The sequence below is a fragment of the Pecten maximus genome, unplaced genomic scaffold (genome assembly GCF_902652985.1).
Source record: "Pecten maximus unplaced genomic scaffold, xPecMax1.1, whole genome shotgun sequence".
Taxonomy (NCBI): domain Eukaryota; kingdom Metazoa; phylum Mollusca; class Bivalvia; order Pectinida; family Pectinidae; genus Pecten; species Pecten maximus.
The window spans coordinates 48,388-70,349 of NW_022983034.1; the positions used below are offsets into that span (position 1 = coordinate 48,388).

The window sequence follows — 21,962 nt, forward strand, 5'->3', positions numbered from 1 at the left end:
GACTTAAACACTCTTTCTTGTAAGTTGTAGATCAATGTAATCCAATAAAAATGTTTAACGGGAAATGGTTCATTGCATGATGATTGTACAACTACAATATAAAGTATTGTTGGTGTATGGATATTATATTTTTTCAGATGATACGGAACCTGTTAATTTCCTCCGCAGCCTCCAAAAGCATACACACTACAGCATTTACACGCATGTATCTCGCACACAGGAGAAGCCGTACTGAAATGACATTATCTGTTCAAAGCAAACCATATTGGATCATACCATCAAAAATCACACAAGTATATACTGATTTTAAATATTCATAACTAATAGTAACTTTATATAGGATTTAGATTTTGTTTTCACATCAGGTTTCTATTAATATTTCAGAGGAGACTTCAGAGGTCATTGAAACGTGATCTAATTTATATGTTTAGGAATTTCAAAGACACAAATACATGAAATGGCGACACTTCTCGAAAACACTTTTGACATGACTTGCAGTATCATAAATAATCCTACTTTAGTTGACAGCATTTGTTAAAATCATATTTTTATATGAACATATCAACCTAGTTGTCTCCCTTAACATGGAAACGAGCCAAACAATGTCCGTGTGTTGTATACAGATGTAAAAACCAGGAAGAAGGTTATCTTATTTCACGAGTTCGGAGGCTAAAATGTGTAAGTGTATCCATATATTGACCTATATACAACATTTTAGATGTTGGATGTCTATTTTTTTCAACATTTAGTTGTACATTTTGTAAGAATACGTATTATGTGTAGTCAACAGCAATATAAACAGAAAGTACATTCAGTTTTCACTAGGGACTAAATCGTATTTACACACTGTAAAATGTATTGTGTTTAACATGGCGTTTTAGATAAGATTATCTTTTCTATTGTGATGTACATGTAGGTGTACCGTTGCAAATGATATAGTCTGTGTATTTGAACAGATTTTCTTCCGGAAGTGGATACCACGCAAGGTCAATCTGCTATTCGTAAGGATGAATCATTATAACAATGATTTAAGGAAAGATTGAGAGAGGAAAGGTAAGGAAGTGTCAAATAATTATTACAAATTAAATGAGTAAATCTTTCAATGTCATTTTTTCAAAACTTACAATCCTACTATAGGCATATGGAAATCGAAAGTAGATTATTTTTGTTATTGTTGATGTTCAACAACGAATAGTGGCTCGATATTATATATTCACCTAAGTTTAAGCTAATTATGCCGACTTTTACCACGGACTAAGCAATGTGTATGTTAATTTTTTACACATTTACACAATAACATGTCAATATTTTTCAGATACTTTACCAAAACATGTCCCAGCAGATATTAGTCATTTCCGACCCCAATATAACTAATTTTCTTCCGAAGCAATAATGAACCCATCTTCGATTAAATATAATGGCAACAGCTTATGTTCTCTAAAGAAACTGGAAGGAATTCTACAGAAGTTGATATAGAGTACATGTTCTAACAGTCAGCAGATATTTTTATTTTAGAAAAATCCAAAAGGTGTAATTATTTGACTTCTCAATGTTCTATCTTCAAGTAATTTGTCTATATTTAGTAATATCGCTACTTAAAGCAACAGTTCTGTGGTCTATGATCAACCTTAATGGTACAGTGTACATTGTATAAGATTATACTCAGACTTAATCAGTGGCACTGATCAAAGACTTGTGAAATGATTTAAGTTTTGTTTTTAACTTGCAGATAAACAAGCAATAGGCATGGCGGAGGCTCTTATAGACAATCAAACCTTCAAATGTCTGATATGTCTCCAGGAATGTAACACACCCCGACAGCTACCATGTTTTCACACGTTTTGCACGGGTTGTTTGGACACCTATATCAATTCTGAATACGTCACAGAAGATAACAGGACGTACTTCCCCTGTCCGGTATACGAAAGTCCGTGCTACCCTCAAAACAAGGATGCTCCCGTTAGTTCTTGGGCCGGTTCGTTTCCTCGGAATCAGCTATTTGCTTCCTCAACGTTCAAAGAGACAGAATCAGGTCAGACATTCTGCCACGGATGTCTAACTGACGACGAAGAGAACGTTGCTTCCTTCTGGTGTAAAGCATGCTCGGAAGCCTTGTGTCAGCCATGTCGCATTGCACACCGACGAAGCAAATTACTTTCAACACACAAAGTCATTGCCATAGACGAGGTTTCTAAGACAGATATACGCATGCCTGTATTCCATTGTCAACACGTGTCCTCGTCATACAGGGAAGACGATCGAAGTATACTGCCACGACCACAACGTCTTATGCTGTGTTCTGTGCGTGACACTGTCACATAGAAGGTGTACGAATGTCAGCAGCCTTGAAGATACTACAAAGATGTTCTCACTTGATGTCATCGAATGTGAGTTAGGCAAGATGAAGGACGAGTCAAAAACGATTGTTGAAGAGGACGAAAACAAACTGACCGCTCTCGAAGACGATTACCAGAAAATGACCAGTAATGTGGCCATGATGATCAAGAAAGCGAAAGATAAGCTGGATCATCTCCACCAACGTTTTCAAACCGGGTTAGATGTAACATACCGACGTCATCGAGAAAGTCTACATGAACGCTTACGCACCAATAGGATATTTCAAGCAAACATTGAAAACACCAACCAACTGATGAGGGTGGCGAAAGAAAAAAATCCTGACGTTGACACATTTATTGTAACGGAACAATCCAAGACACAACTTCTGAGACACGTGCGGCGTTTACAGCAGATGACTGGAGAAAAACACAACACATTTGAATTGAAGATGGGGTATGACGACGTATTAGAGAAGGTCATCAACGTGATGACAACTGTGGGAAGATTAGAAGTCTCATCTTCATTGTCATCGTCATCACATGACTCCCTCACATCTATCAGACAAATCATTGACACACTTCAGGCAACATCGTCCGTGACATCGTTTTCCGAATCAACGTCCTCCTCGGACATGCTGAGTGATGTAGGACACGTGGCCGTTCCATCTTCATCAGTAGCGCCTCGTATTGACGTGTGGACTGGGTCTTTATCTCTGGTCAAGTCTGTACATAAAGGTTCCATCGGTGGGTCAATGACTCCATGGCTGACAGGAGGGGTATTTATTGAAGGAGAGGGTCTACTCGTTATAAACTTCCAAAACAAACAACTTTTACTGTTTGATTATAGCTATGAGTATATCAGGCATTATGATGTGGATAACAGTCCTATTGATATCACACGTGGATTTAAACCGAATGAGTTACTAATGACCCAGATGGGTAGGTCAGTCATTAGGTGTACATTTGGGGATGGTGTCCTAACCACTGTCGACAGGATACGTAGTACTCAACAATGTTGGGGTATAGATATTCTGGGAGATAAGATACTGCTCGGGACTGAAGGTTCTGTCGGGATTTTAACATCTGACTTGAAACAGGTAGCAGCCTCTATACCTAAACGCGGTCACAATACTTCCGTCGCCGCATCACCAAATGGACTCTTTTACCACAGAGATGAAGACGTCATTGTTTGTCCGTCACTTGATGGGAAGGAAGTGTTCCGGCATATGTGTAAAGGTATCAAAGAGCCAAGAGGAATTGTTGTTGACCAGGATGGTAATGTATACGTGTGTGGAATGGAGTCGGGAGACATACACCTGATATCACATGACGGCTCCAAGGATCGAATCCTTCTCCCAAGAATGTCTGGAATCACTCGACCGTACGCCATACTTCACCATCCAACAAGACAGGAGCTCATTGTGACGTCAAGGCAGGAAAACGTGATTTTTGAAGTGTACAAGTTTTGTGATCAGTGATTGGTGTAACTACACTGACTATCGAAATGTTTTCTGTGATTTCCACGATGTCTGTTTCATGAGGAATCAAATAAATTAATGTCACTACATACTATTTTATATAAGTTTCGGTAATTGTTTTGTGCACTAGCATTAATCATTAAACCTTAACCGACTAACCAGTGTGTGATAACAAAGGGAAAAAGGGAAAGATTAACATTATGGGTGCGCGATAGGGTATCCCACCCAAGGACTCTCAGTGTTTGATGTCCGGTCCATCTATGAGCACTAACACGTACAGCCATTAGCGAGAACTACTTTCAAACGTCGATACTTAACTGCAGTCTTCTTATTGATGTGAATAAATGAAATGTATAAATGTTATCCTATCCCAGTGAGTATAGATATACGATGTCGTGTAGGAGAGATTAGACAGACAACTGTTATTTTCTAACATCTACTTATCTGATATGTTTCTTATCAAATTATTCCTCCGATTGCGATTGTTAACCTGACGAAATCATTGTTACGTCACATGTAATGGGAAACGTAATAAAAGTTTTACAGGATATCACTTTCTGTGTGTACTTCTAAAACTTATTGTTTATTATTTATCTGTATCAACATAGAAAACGTCTTACTCCAGAGAAGTGAAAATTAACCCGTAAATATACCCTCGATTTTAAACATATTTGGTTTTGAATTTCAACAACTATGGTCATTAAACTTTATGTGAGATATACATGCGTGTAGTAACTGTTTGTGTATTTTGGGGAGACTAAAGTATGTTTGTCTGTGTTTCTCTTTGTGATAGCGGAGAATTGATCTAACAGGCTAAGGCTATATTAGACCTTTCCTATAAGTTCCTGTAGAAACGATGCCGGATTTATAGTGTTACCTCATTGAAATACACTGCCGAGGACATGTAGAAGGACACACCTTGACCTAGTTTCAGGTCGTTATTTTACATTTGAAAGTAATCGTTAGTCGACTGATGGTTATTCAATAACAATGTCCATATGTATCACGGCGTTTTAGCCGTATATACCATGTGGAGTGGACGGACGGACGGACGTACGGCCGGTTGTGACCGAGGTTCGAGAGAGACTGCCCGCCGATAATGGGTGAACCAATCGCCTAATGTCGAAAATGCTGAGCGCAAATAAATATTTGTTACAAGAAAGTTAGAGGATAATAATTTAATTTTTCTTGTAACAAGCATTTTCATTGGCTCAAAAAATTATGGTATCATCTCATAACATAAAAAAAAATAAACTGTGACGTCATCGGAGTAATCGTTGTTCACGGGATTTTGTATTTATCGATGCGTTTTTAAATATCTGGAGCAAAATAAACATGTTAAACTTTATGAAAATGTTTCTTATCGTTGTTAATTAAATTATAAGGGTTAACTGTAATATTTGTTTTACGTTATTGAGCAATAACACAAAAAAACTGGGGTGTTCTCTTTTCATAAAAACCCTTAAATGCATCTGATACATTATAGAGCTTATTCAAATTTCACTATCAACTACTTATTTGAAGTCATTTTGAAGGAACAATTAAGATATTATATTAGCATCTCAAAAAAACGGATACGTTTTGAGAAACTGAATTCTCAGTATACCTTATTTTCACTAGTCCGTTAATTTGGAATATTCTGTAAATGAAGTTCTTTGAAAACAAATCGTAAGGTAGCAGTGTACAGTAAAAATGTGTCTCTGTTACATAGAATTTTCAGGGATGTCAACAGCATTGAAGATGCATGTACAGTAAAAATGCCTAATTCTGAAAAAAATAAGGCACACGTTTTAAATAAGCCCTGTTAAACATAAATATTACCTAAACTGAAGTATATATATTTGTAATCTATGCAACCTTTGCAATTTAAATACAGCCGTGAAGTATGAGTATTCTGTAACGGATGTTACCTGATGACGAAGACAACGTATCCATTGACAACACGTGTCCTCCTCATACGGGAAAGACGATCGAATTATACTGCCACCACCACAACGCCTTATGCTGCGTTCTTCGCGTGTCTCTGTTACATAGAACTTTCAAGGATGTCAATAGCATTGACGATACTACAAAGTCGTTCCCGTTTGATTTTATAGAATATGTGTTTAGCAAGATGAGGGACGAGTCAAAAACGATTGTTGAAGAGGACGAAAACAAACTGGCCACTCTAATCGCCGATTGCCAGACAGTGACCAATAATGTTGCTGCGGTGATCAAGAAAGCGAAAGATAAGCTTGACGACCTCCACCGTAGTTTTCAAACCGAGCTTGACGTGACATACCAACGTCATAAAGATAGTCTAAATGATCGATTACACACCAAGAAGATATTCCATGCGAACGTGGAGAATACCAACCAGCTAAAGGTGGTGATTAAAGAACGATTTTATGACAGTCAGACGTTTATTGCAATGGAACAATCCAAAATACAACTTACAAAACACGTGCGACGTTTACAATAGAGGACCAACGACAAACACTTTTGAACTAAATCTTACGTATGACGACTTATTAGAGAAAGTCATTAACGTGATGACAACTGTCTGAGGATTAGATGTCTGCTCTTTCTTGTCATTGTCCTCGTACGACTCCCTCACCGAGACAGTTCGTGTGGACTGGAGATCCGTCGCTGCTCAATTCTGTTCAGAAATTTTCTATCAGAGGGGCAGAGACTCCATGGCTAACACGAGGAATGTTTATTAAAGGCGACGGTCTTATTTTTCCGGACTTTAACATCTAAAGACCGTACGATGATAACTTAGACTATATAAGACATTACGATGTAGAAATACATTTTATTGTGCTCTTACAGTTTTCAAATTGTGCAAAATATCTAATCTTTGAAAGAGGATTAAAATACCGTTGTTGAAGAGCAATGTACATAACAGATGCAGTATAAGGTATTCCATTCAAGAATTCACTAATCGATATCCGGGACAATTCACGAGGCTCAAGCATTTACCAAAGTTGATAACTTTTTCTCGGCGTACAGACACAAACTATGTGAACTAATTTTTAAAAATTAGTTAAAAAATGGATGATAAATACCTCTCATTTTATTTCGGCACAAAACTTTCCTTAGCTACACAATTTGACATAAAAATAAAGTTAAATATTCCGATAAATTATTCAGATTTTGAATGTTGCGTAGCTCGACATGCTACAATTAGCATTTAGAATTATTCGGATTTATAATCAACAATCAGAACATGAATTTTAAGTAGCGCGATTTACGACATTCAACATCTAGAATCATTTAAAATTTAAATGTTGTGAACCTCGACTATTTTTGAGCATCGTAAAAAGTATTGAGACACCATATCTATGCCAGTAATACCGATTCACCTGCGTTGACTTCTACAAAAAACAAAACCCTTAGCACTGAAACGAGGTGTACAAAGTCCAGAGTAGGTGTATACACAATCTGTTCTTAGACGAAACGGTGTAAGTATCCATATATAGGCATTTTTCAGCATAATAGATGTTGGATGTCTGTTCTACTTTTGTTTTTATATATTGTGTAAGAAAAACTAAATAATAAGATTGTATATGTAATCAACAACAGCATAAACTGAAAGTAAATTCATTCTCACGGTTTCTACTGAGGACCGAAATCGCGTTTGTTTGCACACACATGTACAACGTGTTTTGTTTTATATGACGTCTTAGATAAGATTAAAGTATTTCCATTGTGATGTACGTATATGTGTACCGTTGTTGAACAGTTTCTGTACCGGAGGTGGATACCACACAAGAACGATCTGCTTTTCATGAAGATGCATCGTTATATTAATTAATTTATATTTATACTCAAGCTTTATGCATTTGTTTACTGATTACACACTCATTAGTCGATTTAGATCAAATAGCTAATGCTAGAGCACAAAACAATTTCCGTAACGTATATGAAGTAGTATGCAGTGACTTGAATTTATTTATTTCTCGTAAAACACCAATTGTAGAAATCATATGAAACATTTCAATGTAGTTAAACCAATCACTGGTCACAAAACTTGTACACTTCAAACGCCACGTTTTCCTGCAATGACGTCACAATGAGCTCCTGTCTTGTTGGATGGAGAACTACAGCGTACGGTTGAGTGATTCCACACATTCTTGGGAGAAGGACTCTCTCCTTTGAGCCGTCATGTGATATCAGGTATATGTCTCCCGACTCCATTCCACACACGTATACATTACCATCCTGGTCAACAACGATTCCTCGTGGCCCTTTGATACCTTTACACATATGCCGGAACACTTCCTTCCCATCATGTGACCGACATACGATGACATCTTCATCGCTGTGGTAAAGGAGTCCATTTGGTGATGCGGCCACGTACAGGTTGTTACCGCAATAAGGTAGAGAGGGTACCTATTTAAAGTCTGATGTTAAAATCTCGACAGAACCTTTAGTCCCGGTCAGTATCTTATCTCCCAGAGTATCTATACCCCATTGATTTGGATAACTTCTTATACTGTCGACAGTGGTAAGGACACCATCCCGAAATGTACACCTAATGACTGACCCATTTGTCTGGGTCATTAGTAACTCATTCGGTTCAAATCCACGTGTGATATCAATAGGACGGTTATCCACATCATAATGCCTGATATACTCATAGCGATCATCAAACAGTAAAAGTTTTTTTTAGTACTGGAGTCAGAAGCGAGTAGACCTTCTCCTTCAATAAATACCCCTCCTGTCAGCCATGGAGTCATTGACCCACCGATGGAACCTTTATGTACAGACTTGACCAGAGATAAAGACCCAGTCCACACGTCTATACGAGGCGATATTGACGAAGATGGAACTGCCACGTGTCCTACATCACTCAACATGTCCGAGGAGGACGTAGATTCGGAAAACGATGTCACGGACGATGTTGCCTGGAGTGTGTCAATGATTTGTCTGATAGATGTGAGGGAGTCATGTGATGACGATGACAATGAAGAGGAGACTTCTAATCTTCCCACAGTTGTCATCACGTTGACGACCTTCTCTAATACGTCGTCATACCCGATCTTCAATTCAAAAGTATTGTACGCTGACCGCTCTCGAAGACGATTACCAGAAAATGACCAGTAATGTGGCCATGATGATCAAGAAAGCGAAAGATAAGCTGGATGATCTCCACCAACGTTTTCAAACGGGTCAGACGTAACATACCGACGTCATCAAGATAGTCTACATGAACGCTTACGCACTAATAGGATATTTCAAGCAAACATTGAAAACACCAACCAACTGGTGAGGGTGGTCAAAGAAAAAAGTCCCGACGTTGATACATTTATTGTAACGGAACAATCCAAGACACAACTTCTGAGACACATGCGGCGTTTACAGCAGAAGACTGGAGACAAACACAACACATTTGAATTGAAGATGATATATGACGACGTATTAGAAGTCATCAACGTGATGACAACTGTAGGAAGATTAGAAGTCTCCTCTTCATTGTCATCGTCATCACATGACTCCCTCACATCTATCAGACAAATCATTGACACACTCCAGGCCACATCGTCCGTGACATCGTTTTCCGAATCAACGTCCTCCTCGGACATGCTGAGTGATGTAGGACACGTGGCAGTTCCATATTCATCAGTAGCGCCTCGTATTGACGTGTGGACTGGGTCTTTATCTCTGGTCAAGTCTGTACATAAAGGTTCCATCGGTGGGTCAATGACTCCATGGCTGACAGGAGGGGTATTTATTGAAGGAGAGGGTCTACTCGTTATAAACTTCCAAAACAAACAACTCTTACTGTTTGATGATAGCTATGAGTATATCAGGCATTATGATGTGGATAACCATCCTATTGATATCACACGTGGATTTGAACCGAATGAGTTACTGATGACCCAGATGGGTAGGTCAGTCATTAGGTGTACATTTCGGGATGGTGTCCTTACCACTGTCGGCAGGATAAGTAGTTATCTCAGTCAATGGGGTATAGATACTCTGGGAGATAAGATACTGACCGGGACTATAGGTTGTGTCGAGTTTTAACATCAGACTTTAAACAAGTAGCGTCTATACCTAAACGCAGTAATAGTACGTTCGTTGCCGCATCACCAAATGGACTCTTTTACCACAAAGACGAAGACGTCATCGTATGTCGGTCACTTGATGGGAAGGAAGTGTTCCGGCATATGTGTAAAGGTATCAAAGAGCCACGAGGAATTGTTGTTGACCAGGATGGTAATGTATACGTGTGTGGAATGGAGTCGAGAGACATACACCTGATATCACATGACGGCTCAAAGGAGGGAGTCCTCTCAAGAATGTGTGGAATCACTCGACCGTACGCCATACTTCACCATCCAAAAAGACAGGAGATCATTGTGACGTCAAGGCAGGAAAACGTGGTCTTTGAAGTGTACAAGTTTTGAGACCAGTGATTGGTGTAACTACACTGATTATCAAAATGTTTTCTGTGATTTCCACGATGTCTGTTTCATGAGGAATTAAATTAATTAATGTCACTTCATACTGTTTCATATAAGTTACGGGAATTGTTTGTGCACTATCATTAATCATTAAACCCTAACCGACTAACCAGTGTGTGATAACCAAAGGAAAGGGAAACATTAACATTATGGGTGCGCGATAGGGTATCCCACCCAAGGACTCTCAGTGTTTGATGTCCGGTTCAAGCTATGGGCACTAACACGTACAGCCATTAGCGAGAACTACTTTCAAATGTCGATACTAAACTGCAGTCTTCGTATTTATGTGAATATAAATCAAATGTATAAATGTTATCCTATACCAGTGAGTATAGATATACGATGTCGTGTAGGAGAGAATAGACAGACAACTGCTTATTTTCTACTAACATGTACTTAACTCCTCCGATTGTTAACCTGACGAAATATTTTTTCCTCTCATGTACCGTGAAACGTAATTAAGTTTGACACGATATCTATTTCTGTGTGTATTTCTATAACTCATCATTTCCCTGTATCAACATAGAAAGTTTCTTTTGTTTACGCGTTGATAATGGGTGCAGTAGTTGCCCCATTTCGTAAATACTGAGCGCACATGTATACTTGTTACAGGAAAGTGAGAGAACAATACATCTGATAATTTAAATAGGTCATTTAGAAGAACAATTAAGATCTTATATTCACAGATAATAAAACAGAGGTTCTATATGTCCGTGCGTCATAATAACCCATCTCAGGTTGGGTTGGAATAACACGGATACGTTTTGAAAAGCTGATTTCAACTAAAATCAGTTCTCAGTATAGCTAATTTTTATTATTTACTGGAAGGTTAGTTCGGAATGATATTCCGTAAGTGAAGGGTGGGTTGAGATTTCAAATTCGTAATCGGTATACACATTTTTGTTTAAGTTACCGTCACAGGTACAATTTAAGCAATTGAAATAATTAGTTAATATAAGATTATGAATTGTCTATACACGTTACATGTACTTGTCAGTGCTGTGTTGTAATGTGGAAAGTACCTTGTCTAATTTAGTAACGTAGTGTCATGTACGTGTAGTCCATACTGTGTATGTCCATATTTGGTGGTGTTTACGACTTATATGTAAATTAGGGTATGAAAGTGTAAGAAATCGTGAAAGAGTGAGAGCGAGAATAGTAAAACCCGTGGGTTATGGTAGAACGCTGCAGTAGCCATTCATAGGTCGGTAGGACATATCCTCTGGGGTCCGGTGACCAATTATGTAACAGACATGTGTACAGACTTACCGTTTTACCAGACATAACAGTCTTGGAAGGTATGTTATCCTGACAAATATAATAGAATGACTAATAATTATAACTTTATTTAATAGATAGAATCATTACAGTCAGTTAATATGTTGTCGAGTACATGTAGGCTACGTATGTATATCATACAGGCTATTTTGTGTTTCAGAGGGTTTTCCTTTCGTATCAAGTTATGTCCTAATCTCCGGTAGTAAAATATAGAAAGAACCAGCAGAATGTGTGTTCGTTTTTCTTCCTGTGACATACTTTTAGAGCAATGTAGACCATGTTGGACAATATTCTCGCTTTTGAGAGTTTTATCACAGGCGATACAAAAACCGTGCATTTGATACACAATTTAAAGAGGTATGTCGACCTGTCATGTTGAAGAGTGACTTGACCATACTCGAATGTAACCTTACAATGGTGTGTCAAATGATTCATAAAACAACATTTTCTGCAGTAACATTCTGTCCTGACGTAATTGTCCAAATAAACTGTGCAAAATATGTGAAAGCACGAGTCGCAGGGAACTACAAATCTCAAGGCAAAGAAAACAATTGAAGGATGGACCTTTAGAACAAGTTCATGTTTCCGCAATAACCCTTTTGTGTCTAAAATGAAAAACGAACATCCAGATACTTCTATTTCAATATTCCTTCAGTCGGGTTATTATAATTATATGACCTTTCTTTGTTGGTGATTATATTTCAATCATAGGTTATTAGGACATCAATTTGCATTTACAGATGTGATACACTGTAATCTTTATGTTTACTCTAATAAAGTAAAGTCAATGGGATCGATTTGACTTGGAATTTTTAACATACTATTGAGTTGAATTAAACTGGGACAGGATGCGTGATAATTACAACAAAATTAGTCATCTATATCATGGATAGAAGTCAAACACACACAATAATGAAACAAATAGGGTTATTGATATATAGATTGTTGAAGCTAACAATGAAAAACGTTAATGGTACAATTGATGCTCAATTTAGGTTAGAAAAAAAGCTTTTCAAATATTATTTTATTAACCAGCTTGAAAAAAGTTTATCTCCTGTTCAAGATGAGCGATTTTTGTTAATGTCTGAGTAGTATTTCGGTGTTCAATAAGTCTGATTATGATTGCTCTGTTAAATCCACACAGAAAGTTTTTAAGATAAAAAGGACATTTAAGGAAAGTTATCTCTTCTAAATATATCAGGTTTAAAACTCATTCTACCATTTAGCTGATGGTTATAGAAAAGGAATCGCCACAAACTTACACCGTTGTAGACGGATTGCTGTAAAGTTTGTATAATATGTGTAAAATGTGTAGTATTTGAGGCGAGTACGGTGTGTGTGTATATATGCACATGTATATTGGTCTCGGGTAGATAAACTAGTGCATATGAGGTAGCTTTAAATAGAAATGACCTGTTAGCAGGGTATTGTTCTCACTGATACAATAACTGTGGACGCATCACACCATATTTCATGTAAACGATATGAATGGGTTTTATTTGATTGTATTTACTGTCGGTCATCACACGAGTGTAGAGCACTAAATATTTACCTGAAATAGTCATTGAATTTTAAGGTGTTGTGTTACATATGAAGTATAGTAAAGTAAAATACAATATATACAATATGTGATTTGTTTGGAAACGGTAATTGTATATTAACATATACATCACATGTTATTTGTGATTGTCGTTCTGTGATTGGTAAAAATATTCAAGATAACTAAAGCACTCTAATGTTAATGGGCCAACAAATGATGAGCAAAATTAAAACTAACAAACGAAACATGTAAAAAGGTAAATACATATTGGTACACTCACGTCAAAATGAAAAGTGCATATGCTTACCCAAATCTTGTGATGAAGACAAACAGCTCTCAGATATTTCTAACTTGTGTACATGTATATGCTAACAATTTTGAAAATAACCTTCAATTTAGACTTGCTTTGTTGTAAACACTCTCTCGTGTAAGTTGTAAATCAATGTAATCCAATAAAAATGTTTAACGGGAAATGGTTCATTGCATGATGATCATACAACTACAATATAAAGTATTGTTGGTGTATGGTATTATATTTTTTCATATGATACGGAACCTGTTAATTTCCACCGCAGCCTCCAAAAACATACACACTACAGCATTTACACGCATATATCTCGCACACAGGAGAAGCCGTACTGAAATGACATTATCTGTTCAAAGCAAACCATATTGGATCATACCATATCAATCACACAAGTATATACTGATTTTAAATATTCATAACTAATAGTAACTTTATATAGGATTTAGATTTTGTTTTCACATCAGGTTTCTATTAATATTTCAGAGGAGACTTCAGAGGTCATTGAAACGTGATCTAATTTATATGTTTAGGAATTTCAAAGACTCAAATACATGAAATAGCGACACTTCTCGAAAAACTTTTGTCATGACTTGCAGTATCATACATAATCCTACTTTAGTTGACAGAATTTGTTAAAATCATATTTTTTATATGAACATATCAACCTAGTTGTCTCCCTTAACATGGAAACGAGCCAAACAATGTCCGTGTGTTGTAGAATCTATACAGATGTAAAAACCAGGAAGAACGTTATCTTATTTCAAGAGTTCGGAGGCTAAAATGTGTAAGTGTATCCATATATTGACCTATATACAACATTTTAGATGTTGGATGTCTATTTTTTTCAACATTTAGTTGTACATTTTGTAAGAATACGTATTATGTGTAGTCTACAGCAATATAAACAGAAAGTACATTCAGTTTTCACGAGGGACTAAATCGTATTTACACACTGTAAAATGCATTGTGTTTAACATGGTGTTTTAGATAAGATTATCTTTTCTTTTGTGATGTACATGTAGGTGTACCGTTGCAAATGATATAGTCTGTGTATTTGAACAGGTTTTCTTCCGGAAGTGGATACCACACAAGGTCAATCTGCTATTCGTAAGGATGAATCATTATAACAATGATTTAAGGAAAGATTGTGAGAGGAAAGGTAAGGAAGTGTCAAATAATTATTACAAATTAAATGAGTAAATATTTCATTGTCATTTTTTAAAACTTACAATCCCACTATAGGCATATGGAAATCGAAAGTAGATTATTTTTGTTATTGTTGATGTTCAACAACGAATAGTGGCTGGATATTATATATTCACCTAAGTTTAAGCTAATTATGCCGACTTTTACCACGGACTAAGCAATGTGTATGTTAATTTTTTACACATTTACACAATAACATGTCAATATTTTTCAGATGCTTTACCAAAACATGTCCCAGCAGATATTAGTCATTTCCGACCCCAATATAACTAATTTTCTTCCGAAGCAATAATGAACCCATCTTCGATTAAATATAATGGCAACAGCTTATGTTCTCTAAAGAATCTGGAAGGAATTCTACAGAAGTTGTTATAGAGTACATGTACTAACTGTCAGCAGATATTTTTCTTTAAAAAATCCAATGTTCTACCTTCAAGTAATTTGTCTATATTTAGTAATATCGCTACTTAAAGCAACAGTTCTGTGGTCTATGATCAACCTTAATGGTACAGTGTACATTGTATAAGATTATACTTAGAATTAATCAGTGGCACTGATCAAAGACTAGTGAAATGATTTAAGTTTTTTTTCAACTTGCAGATAAACAAGCAATAGGCATGGCAGAGGCTCATGTAGACAATCGATCTTTCAAATGTCTGATATGTCTCCAGGAATGTAACACACCCCGACAGCTACCATGCTTTCACACGTTTTGCACGGGTTGTTTGGACACCTATATCAATTCTGAATACGTCACAGAAGATAACAGGACGTACTTCCCCTGTCCGGTATGCGAAAGTCCGTGCTACCCTCACGACAAGGATGATCCCGTTAGTTCTTGGGCCGGTTCGTTTCCTCGGAATCAGCTATTCGCTTCCTCAATGTTCAAAGAGACAGAATCAGGTAAGACATTCTGCCACGGATGTCTAACTGACGACGAAGAGAACGTTGCTTCCTTCTGGTGTAAAGCATGCTCGGAAGCCTTGTGTCAGCCATGTCGCGTTGCACACCGACGAAGCAAATTACTTTCAACGCACAAAGTCATTGCCATAGACGAGGTTTCTAAGACGGATATACGTATGCCTGTATTCGTTGACAACACGTGCCCTCGACATACGGGGAAGACGATCGAAGTATACTGCCATGACCACAACGCCTTATGCTGTGTTCTGTGTATGGCACTGTTGCATAGAAGGTGTACGAATGTCAAAGGCATTGGAGATACTGCACAGATGTTCTCGCTCGATGTCATCGAATGTGAGTTAGGCAAGATGACGGACGAGTCAAAAACGATTGTTGAAGAGGACGAAAACAAGCTGACCACTCTCGAAAGCGATTACGAGAAAATGACCAGTAATGTGGCCATGATAATCGAGAAAGCGAAAGATAAGCTGGATGATCTCCACAAACGTTTTCAAACCGGGTTAGACGTAACGTACCGACGTCATCGAGACAGTCTACATGAACGCTTACGCACCAATAGGATATTTCAAGCAAACTTTGAAAACACCAACCAACTGATGAAGGTGGTAAAAGGAAAAAGTCCTGACGTTGATACATTTATTGTAACGGAACAATCCAAGACACAACTTCTGAGACACGTGCGGCGTTTACAGCAGAGGACTGGAGACAAGCACAATACTTTTGAATTGAAAATGAGATATGACGTCGTATTAGAGAAGGTCGTCAACGTGATGACAACTGTGGGAAGATTAGAAGTCTCATCTTCATTGTCATCTTCCTCACATGACTCCCTCACATCTATCAGACAAATCATAGACACACTCCAGGCCACATCGTCCGCGACATCGTTTTCCGAATCAATGTCCTCCTCGGACATGCTGAGTGATGTAGGACACGTGACAGTTCCATCTTCGTCAATAACGCCTCGTATTGACGTATGGACTGGGTCTTTATCTCTGGTCAAGTCTGTACATAAACCTTCCATCCTAGGGTATATTACTCCATATCTGACAGGAGTGGTATTTATTGAAGGAGAAGGTCTACTCGCTGCAGACTACAATAATAAAAAACTTATACTGTTTGATGATAGCTATGAGTATATCAGGCATTATGATGTGGATAACGGTCCTATTGATATCACACGCGGATTTGAACAGAATGAGTTACTAATGACTCAGATGAATGGGTCAGTCATTAGATGTACATTTCAGAATCGTGTTCTTGCTGGTTCGACCTCTATCGGCAAGAAAGATTGTGTTGGAATGGTTTGGGGTATAGATACTCTGGGAGATAACATACTGATCGGGACTGATTATTCTGTCGAGATTTCAACATCTGACTTTAAACAGGTATCGCCTATACCTAAACGCGGTAACAGCACATACGTGGCCGCATCACCCATGGGACTCTTTTATTATAGTGAGGAAGACGTCATCGTATGTCGATCACGTGACGGGAAGGAAGTGTTCCGGCATATGTGTAAAGGTATCAAAGAGCTACGAGGAATTACCCTTGACCAGGATGGTAATGTATACGTGTGTGGAATGGAGTCGGGAGACATACACCTGATATCACATGACGGCTCAAGGGAGAGAGTCCTTCTCTCAAGAATGTCTGGAATCACTCGACCGTACGCTGTAGTTCTCCATCCAACAAGACAGGAGATCATTGTGACATCATGGCGGGAAAACGTGGCGTTTGAAGTGTACAAGTTTTGTGACCAGTGATTGGTGTTACTACACTGACTATCGAAATGTTTCATATGATTTCTATAATGGGTGTTTTACGAGAAATAAATAAATTCAAGTCACTGCATTCTACTTCCTATAAGTTACGGACATTGTTTTGTGCTCTGGTATCAATAATTTTTTCTTCATCGACTATTCAGTGTGTAATAGGCAATCAAATGCATAAAGCTTGAGTATAAATATATGTCATGTAGGAATGACGAAATTAAAATAAGTTTCTACTAACATCTTATTTGTTTCAAATTATTCATCCGATTGTTAACGTGACGAAATAATTTTCCCTCACCTGTAATGGGAAACGTAATAAAAGTTTTACAGAATATCACTTTCTGTGTGTACTTGTATGACTTATCATTTATCTGTATCAACATAGAAAAGGTCTGTCTCCAGAGAAGTCAGAATTAACCTTTAAATATAACTTGAACTTCTATTACATATTTTGTTTTGGTTTTGAATTTCGACAGCTATGGTCTTTGACTTGTATGTGAGGGATACATGCGTGTAGTAACTGTTTGTGTGTTTGGCGGAGACTACAGTATGTCCGTGCGTGTCTCTTTGTGATAGCGGGGAATTTATCTCTGATTTAATTTTTGATCTCAAAATATATTATTGTTAACATAACAAGTATAATGCAAATAGGTATAACATAGAAAATATAAGTTATGTATTGACTAAAGGGATTAGACAACAGGCTAAGGCTATATAAGACCTTTCCTTCAAGTTCCTATAGAATCGATTCCGGATTTATAGTGTTACCTGATTGAAATACACTGCCGAGGACATGTTGGAGACTCCATGGCTAACAGGAGGGATATTTATTAAAGGAGACAGTCTTCTTACAGACTTTAACAACAAAAGACCGTTCGATTATAACTATGACTATATCAGACAGTATGATGTAGAAAGTACCGCTATTGATATTACATTTGGAATTAGTACAACCTGTTTAACACGTTATGATGTTCTATGCTTTGATAGTTTTGTTGTGTTCTTACAGTTTTCAAATTATGCAAATTAGTTAATCTTTGAAGGTGGATTAAACTACCGGTGTTGAAGAGCAATGTACATTTCTGATTCGGGATAAGGTATTCCATTCAAGAATTCACTATTCGATATCCGGGACAAGTCACGGGGCTCAAGCATTTACCAAAGTTGATAACTTTTTCTCGGCGTGCAGACATAAATAGTTGGACACACTATGTGAAGTAATTTTTGAAAAATAGTGAAAAAATGGGTGATAGATACCTCTCATTTTATTTCGCCACAAAACTTCCCTTAGCTGCACAATTTTTTATAAACATAGAGTTTAATATTCCGCTAAAATTATTCAGATTTTTAATGTTGCATAGCTCGACATACGACAATTCCCAGTGGACACACAACGTCTGGAGAACGTTGCAATTACGTCAGGATGCAACGTTGCATTTAGGTTGTAGTAATGTTGCAAATGAAAGTTTGGGGAACGTTTTCATACAACGTTCCCACAACGTTACTGTGCAACGATGTGGTAACGTTTTTTTTACGTTGTATAGACGTTGTCACAACGTCGTATTATTTTCTTTTCTACTATTGTTACCTATTATGTACAACAAAAACTCAAGTTGTTTTTAAACAGTATTTTAATGTCTTTATTTCCATGTGTCCATGTGCTTAGACTCCTCCCATCACTCACATCACTGATGTATCCGATTACCTCGGTGCATCCAGTTATCACCATTTAATCTGTAAATAGAAAAACAATCAAAACATTAAGTATTGATATACCGTAAACTTTTCGGCAATATATCATAACGTGTTCGGTTAACAAATATGCGTGAAACTAAACTTATGCCCGGTGATACCAAAAACGTACATCGGTGAAGACAAATCATAGCATGCCCGATTTGTTTGTAAATAAACACAAGTCAAAATCAAATGCAGTGTAATAAACAAAATACGAATCATATAGAACTTACCTTGAATTACTGATCTGTATTCGGGAAGAAAGCTGATTCCATATGTTATTTTGAAAGCAAATACATAATCCAGTACAGCATGTCAACAGTCCGATTGAAATATGTGTGTGTTGGGCCCACGTGTGTTGAGCGTGTGTTTGCAGAACAAAGAACCGGAAGTTAAAATTACCGCGCAAATATCAATACTCTTTTTTCTTCTCTCTATCTATTTCTTTTCCCGAAAAAAAATCGCAACGGTTTCAACCAAAACATGATATTTTCATGCACTTAAAACTGAAATTAAGTCGTTTAAAAAAAGCTTTTTAAATGAATGTGAATGTTTGTATTGCCCCCTGGCGGATATATATTGCAACATCAAGGGAGGTAACACCGATTTGTTATCGTAACCTCGTAAGTTCGAGTTTGATCACATTTATTGGTATAAAAGGAGGTCTAACAGCAAAATTGGATCAGGAAAGGATAAATGATCGATATTATATCATTAGGACACATTATAGGCGACGTAGGTTGCTTTTAAACTAATCTAAACAGATTCATTATTGACAAATAAAATTTCGAGCCAATCAGATAATTAAATTTATCATGAAATTTGATGTTTTCGTTCGGTATGTCTTTGGCATTTGTGTAAACTTGCAAGCCGTTTAAAATTAACAACAAATACACAAAGTTTGCATTAAAACCTTGTTACAACGTTGTTACAACGTCAAAAGCTAACGTTGTACTAACGTTTGACATGAAACGTTCTCACAACGTTGTAGGAAAGTCCCGGACGTTGTGACCTTAATAGGACGTTTTCCGGACGTTCTCCGAACGTTTTGTGTCCACTGGGTTAACATTTAGAATTATTCAGATTTATAATAAACAATCAGAACATGAATTTTGAGTAGCTCGTTTTGCGACATTCAACATCCAGAATCATTCTAAATTTAAATGTTGTGAATCTCGCCTCTTTTTGAGCATCGTAATAAGTATGAGACACATTATCTTACTCCTCTATGCCAGTAACACCAGTCGATTCACCCGCGTTGATGACTAAAAAAAAATAGAACTACACAGCACAAAATGCAAATAAAATAATACTTGGAAGGGGTTTATTCGGATAGCATTTATACTGTAAAACACATCACACATACTGTTGTGCTTCCGTCAATTCGAACGACACGTGCTTATATAACGGATATCAAGGTAGGCCCTTGTCATATTTTGAAATTTCCTTTCTTGTAACTGGCAAGGTATGACACATTCGTACAGCTTATATCTTTTTCAAAATAATGAAATGTTGTTAAATCTTCCATTGTCTTTCTTTTGTGCTTCAGTTATTACAAAACGTAATAAATCACACCTGTCGGCGCCGTAACTAAGTAGACATTCATTGAGTGTCGTGTAACATACGTGGGATCAATACCTCTAATGGTCTAGGACTAGGCTCTGATAACTCGACTACTTCATGTTCCTCGAACTATTGACCTGGTTACCTTTTCAGAAAGTTTCTTAAGTCAAGAATTTTAAACATGTACGAATTTTTGTAAGTCATGGAGCTTGACGGGAACCCGTGGTACATAACATTTCGAATTAGCGGACATTATAGGTCACAGTGACCTTGTTTAGCATCTGGTTTATTTTGATATGAAATACTTGATGTACATTCAATTAATTAACCCTCTAACTGTATACATTGGCCGTTGTTTTATTATATTTGCTGTTTAAAAACTGCTCGCCTCTTCAAAAAGTAATATGTGTTTCCTCTGTCTCTCTGGCTATATAGCTATACTTAATCAGCGTCTAATGCATATGTAAGTGATAAGGTATAATGCATTCACGTGATGTTAAAATGTTTCGTTTATAAAGTATGAACAACAATTGTATTGATTAAGATCAACAGTTGTAAAAGCATTTGATATTTATTTATAACATCAGGTTGAACATATTCTAAATAAATAATAGCAGAAAATCCAATTGAATTTTGTTGATGACAGGTTGAGCTTCCGGATATTAACTTTTGGATGTCAGTATTTTGTGTGGGTTCCAAAAGAAATAAACATATGTTTCATCAATTTTGTTGGTAGTCATATATTAAGACAGTTACGCCAAAATCATGATTAAGCTGTACAAAGGGGTGTTAATATCAGGTTACACGGTGCGACGCACTGCGCAGGGTTTGCAATCAGCCGACATCTCACACATTCCGGAATGTCTTGTGGACTTGCCAAATTTTCCTGGGTACAAATCGCTGTTACCAGGTCGATAGCTCCTTTGTTTTCGTTGTTACTCTTTCCCTGTTCGACTCCCTTACGATAAAAGTAGAAGTTAATCAATCCTGAAATGATAATATATGTTCAAATTGGCGCAAAGTATGAAAAGTATGTGATCATATTAATAATTAACACGTTTTAAGTAAGTAACTGTTAACTATTTTAACTCATTTGAATATGTATTCTAAATTATCTAAATGCCTTAACTATTATATATATGTGTTTACTACATTATCTCAAGGTGTTAACTAAATTATTTAAATGTGTTAACTAAATTATCTAAATGTGTTAACTATATTATTTAAATGTGTTCACTGTATTATTTGAAAGTGTTAACTATATTATTTCAATTGGTTAACTACATTATTTGAATATTTTACCTACATTGTTTAAATATGTTTAAAATGATAACTTATTCATATCCTGTGATAAAGTGTATATTCGACG

At 36.8% G+C, this 21,962-nt stretch overlaps 4 protein-coding genes and 1 long non-coding RNA gene across 7 annotated transcripts; 4 read left to right on the forward strand and 1 right to left on the reverse strand.

Moving 5' to 3' along the window:
• The first annotated feature begins 573 nt into the window (after window positions 1–573).
• LOC117321301 lies at window positions 574–17,638 on the forward strand. 3 transcript variants are annotated; one of them, XM_033875774.1, is made up of 3 exons: window positions 574–678; window positions 957–1,053; window positions 15,198–17,638. In XM_033875774.1, exon 3 carries the CDS (start codon window positions 15,215–15,217, stop codon window positions 17,285–17,287), a length of 2,073 nt encoding a protein of 690 aa, XP_033731665.1. In that variant the 5' UTR covers window positions 574–678; window positions 957–1,053; window positions 15,198–15,214; the 3' UTR covers window positions 17,288–17,638. The 3 variants fall into 3 exon arrangements, with proteins under 3 accessions (XP_033731665.1, XP_033731663.1, XP_033731664.1); XM_033875772.1 differs by lacking the exons at window positions 574–678; window positions 957–1,053 and adding exons at window positions 11,174–11,564; window positions 14,454–14,550; XM_033875773.1 differs by lacking the exons at window positions 574–678; window positions 957–1,053 and adding exons at window positions 14,088–14,175; window positions 14,454–14,550.
• LOC117321297 (protein PML-like) lies at window positions 1,747–2,322 on the forward strand. Its single transcript, XM_033875769.1, has one exon. It carries the CDS (start codon window positions 1,747–1,749, stop codon window positions 2,320–2,322), a length of 576 nt encoding a protein of 191 aa, XP_033731660.1.
• On the forward strand, window positions 2,363–3,814 carry LOC117321298. Its single transcript, XM_033875770.1, has one exon. It carries the CDS (start codon window positions 2,363–2,365, stop codon window positions 3,812–3,814), a length of 1,452 nt encoding a protein of 483 aa, XP_033731661.1.
• LOC117321299 lies at window positions 5,718–6,275 on the forward strand. Its single transcript, XM_033875771.1, has one exon. It carries the CDS (start codon window positions 5,718–5,720, stop codon window positions 6,273–6,275), a length of 558 nt encoding a protein of 185 aa, XP_033731662.1.
• A 1,271-nt stretch (window positions 17,639–18,909) lies between the features above and the next one.
• LOC117321306 lies at window positions 18,910–21,932 on the reverse strand. The gene is made up of 2 exons (XR_004531294.1): window positions 19,264–21,932; window positions 18,910–19,030 (listed from the first exon to the last, which is right to left on the reverse strand). It is a non-coding gene; the product is annotated as an uncharacterized LOC117321306 (long non-coding RNA).
• Window positions 21,933–21,962: the final 30 nt, after the last annotated feature.

Excerpts from the sequence above, each read along its gene's own strand:
- LOC117321298 (XM_033875770.1), top strand. The coding sequence starts at position 2,363 with ATGTTCTCACTTGATGTCATCGAATGTGAGTTAGGCAAGATGAAGGAC.
- LOC117321299 (XM_033875771.1), top strand. The coding sequence starts at position 5,718 with ATGTTACCTGATGACGAAGACAACGTATCCATTGACAACACGTGTCCT.
- LOC117321297 (XM_033875769.1), top strand. The coding sequence starts at position 1,747 with ATGGCGGAGGCTCTTATAGACAATCAAACCTTCAAATGTCTGATATGT.
- LOC117321301 (XM_033875772.1), top strand. The coding sequence starts at position 14,505 with ATGAATCATTATAACAATGATTTAAGGAAAGATTGTGAGAGGAAAG. Across the intron at positions 14,551-15,197 it reads GAAAGATTGTGAGAGGAAAG|ATAAACAAGCAATAGGCATG; the intron begins GTAAGGAAGTGT and ends TTCAACTTGCAG.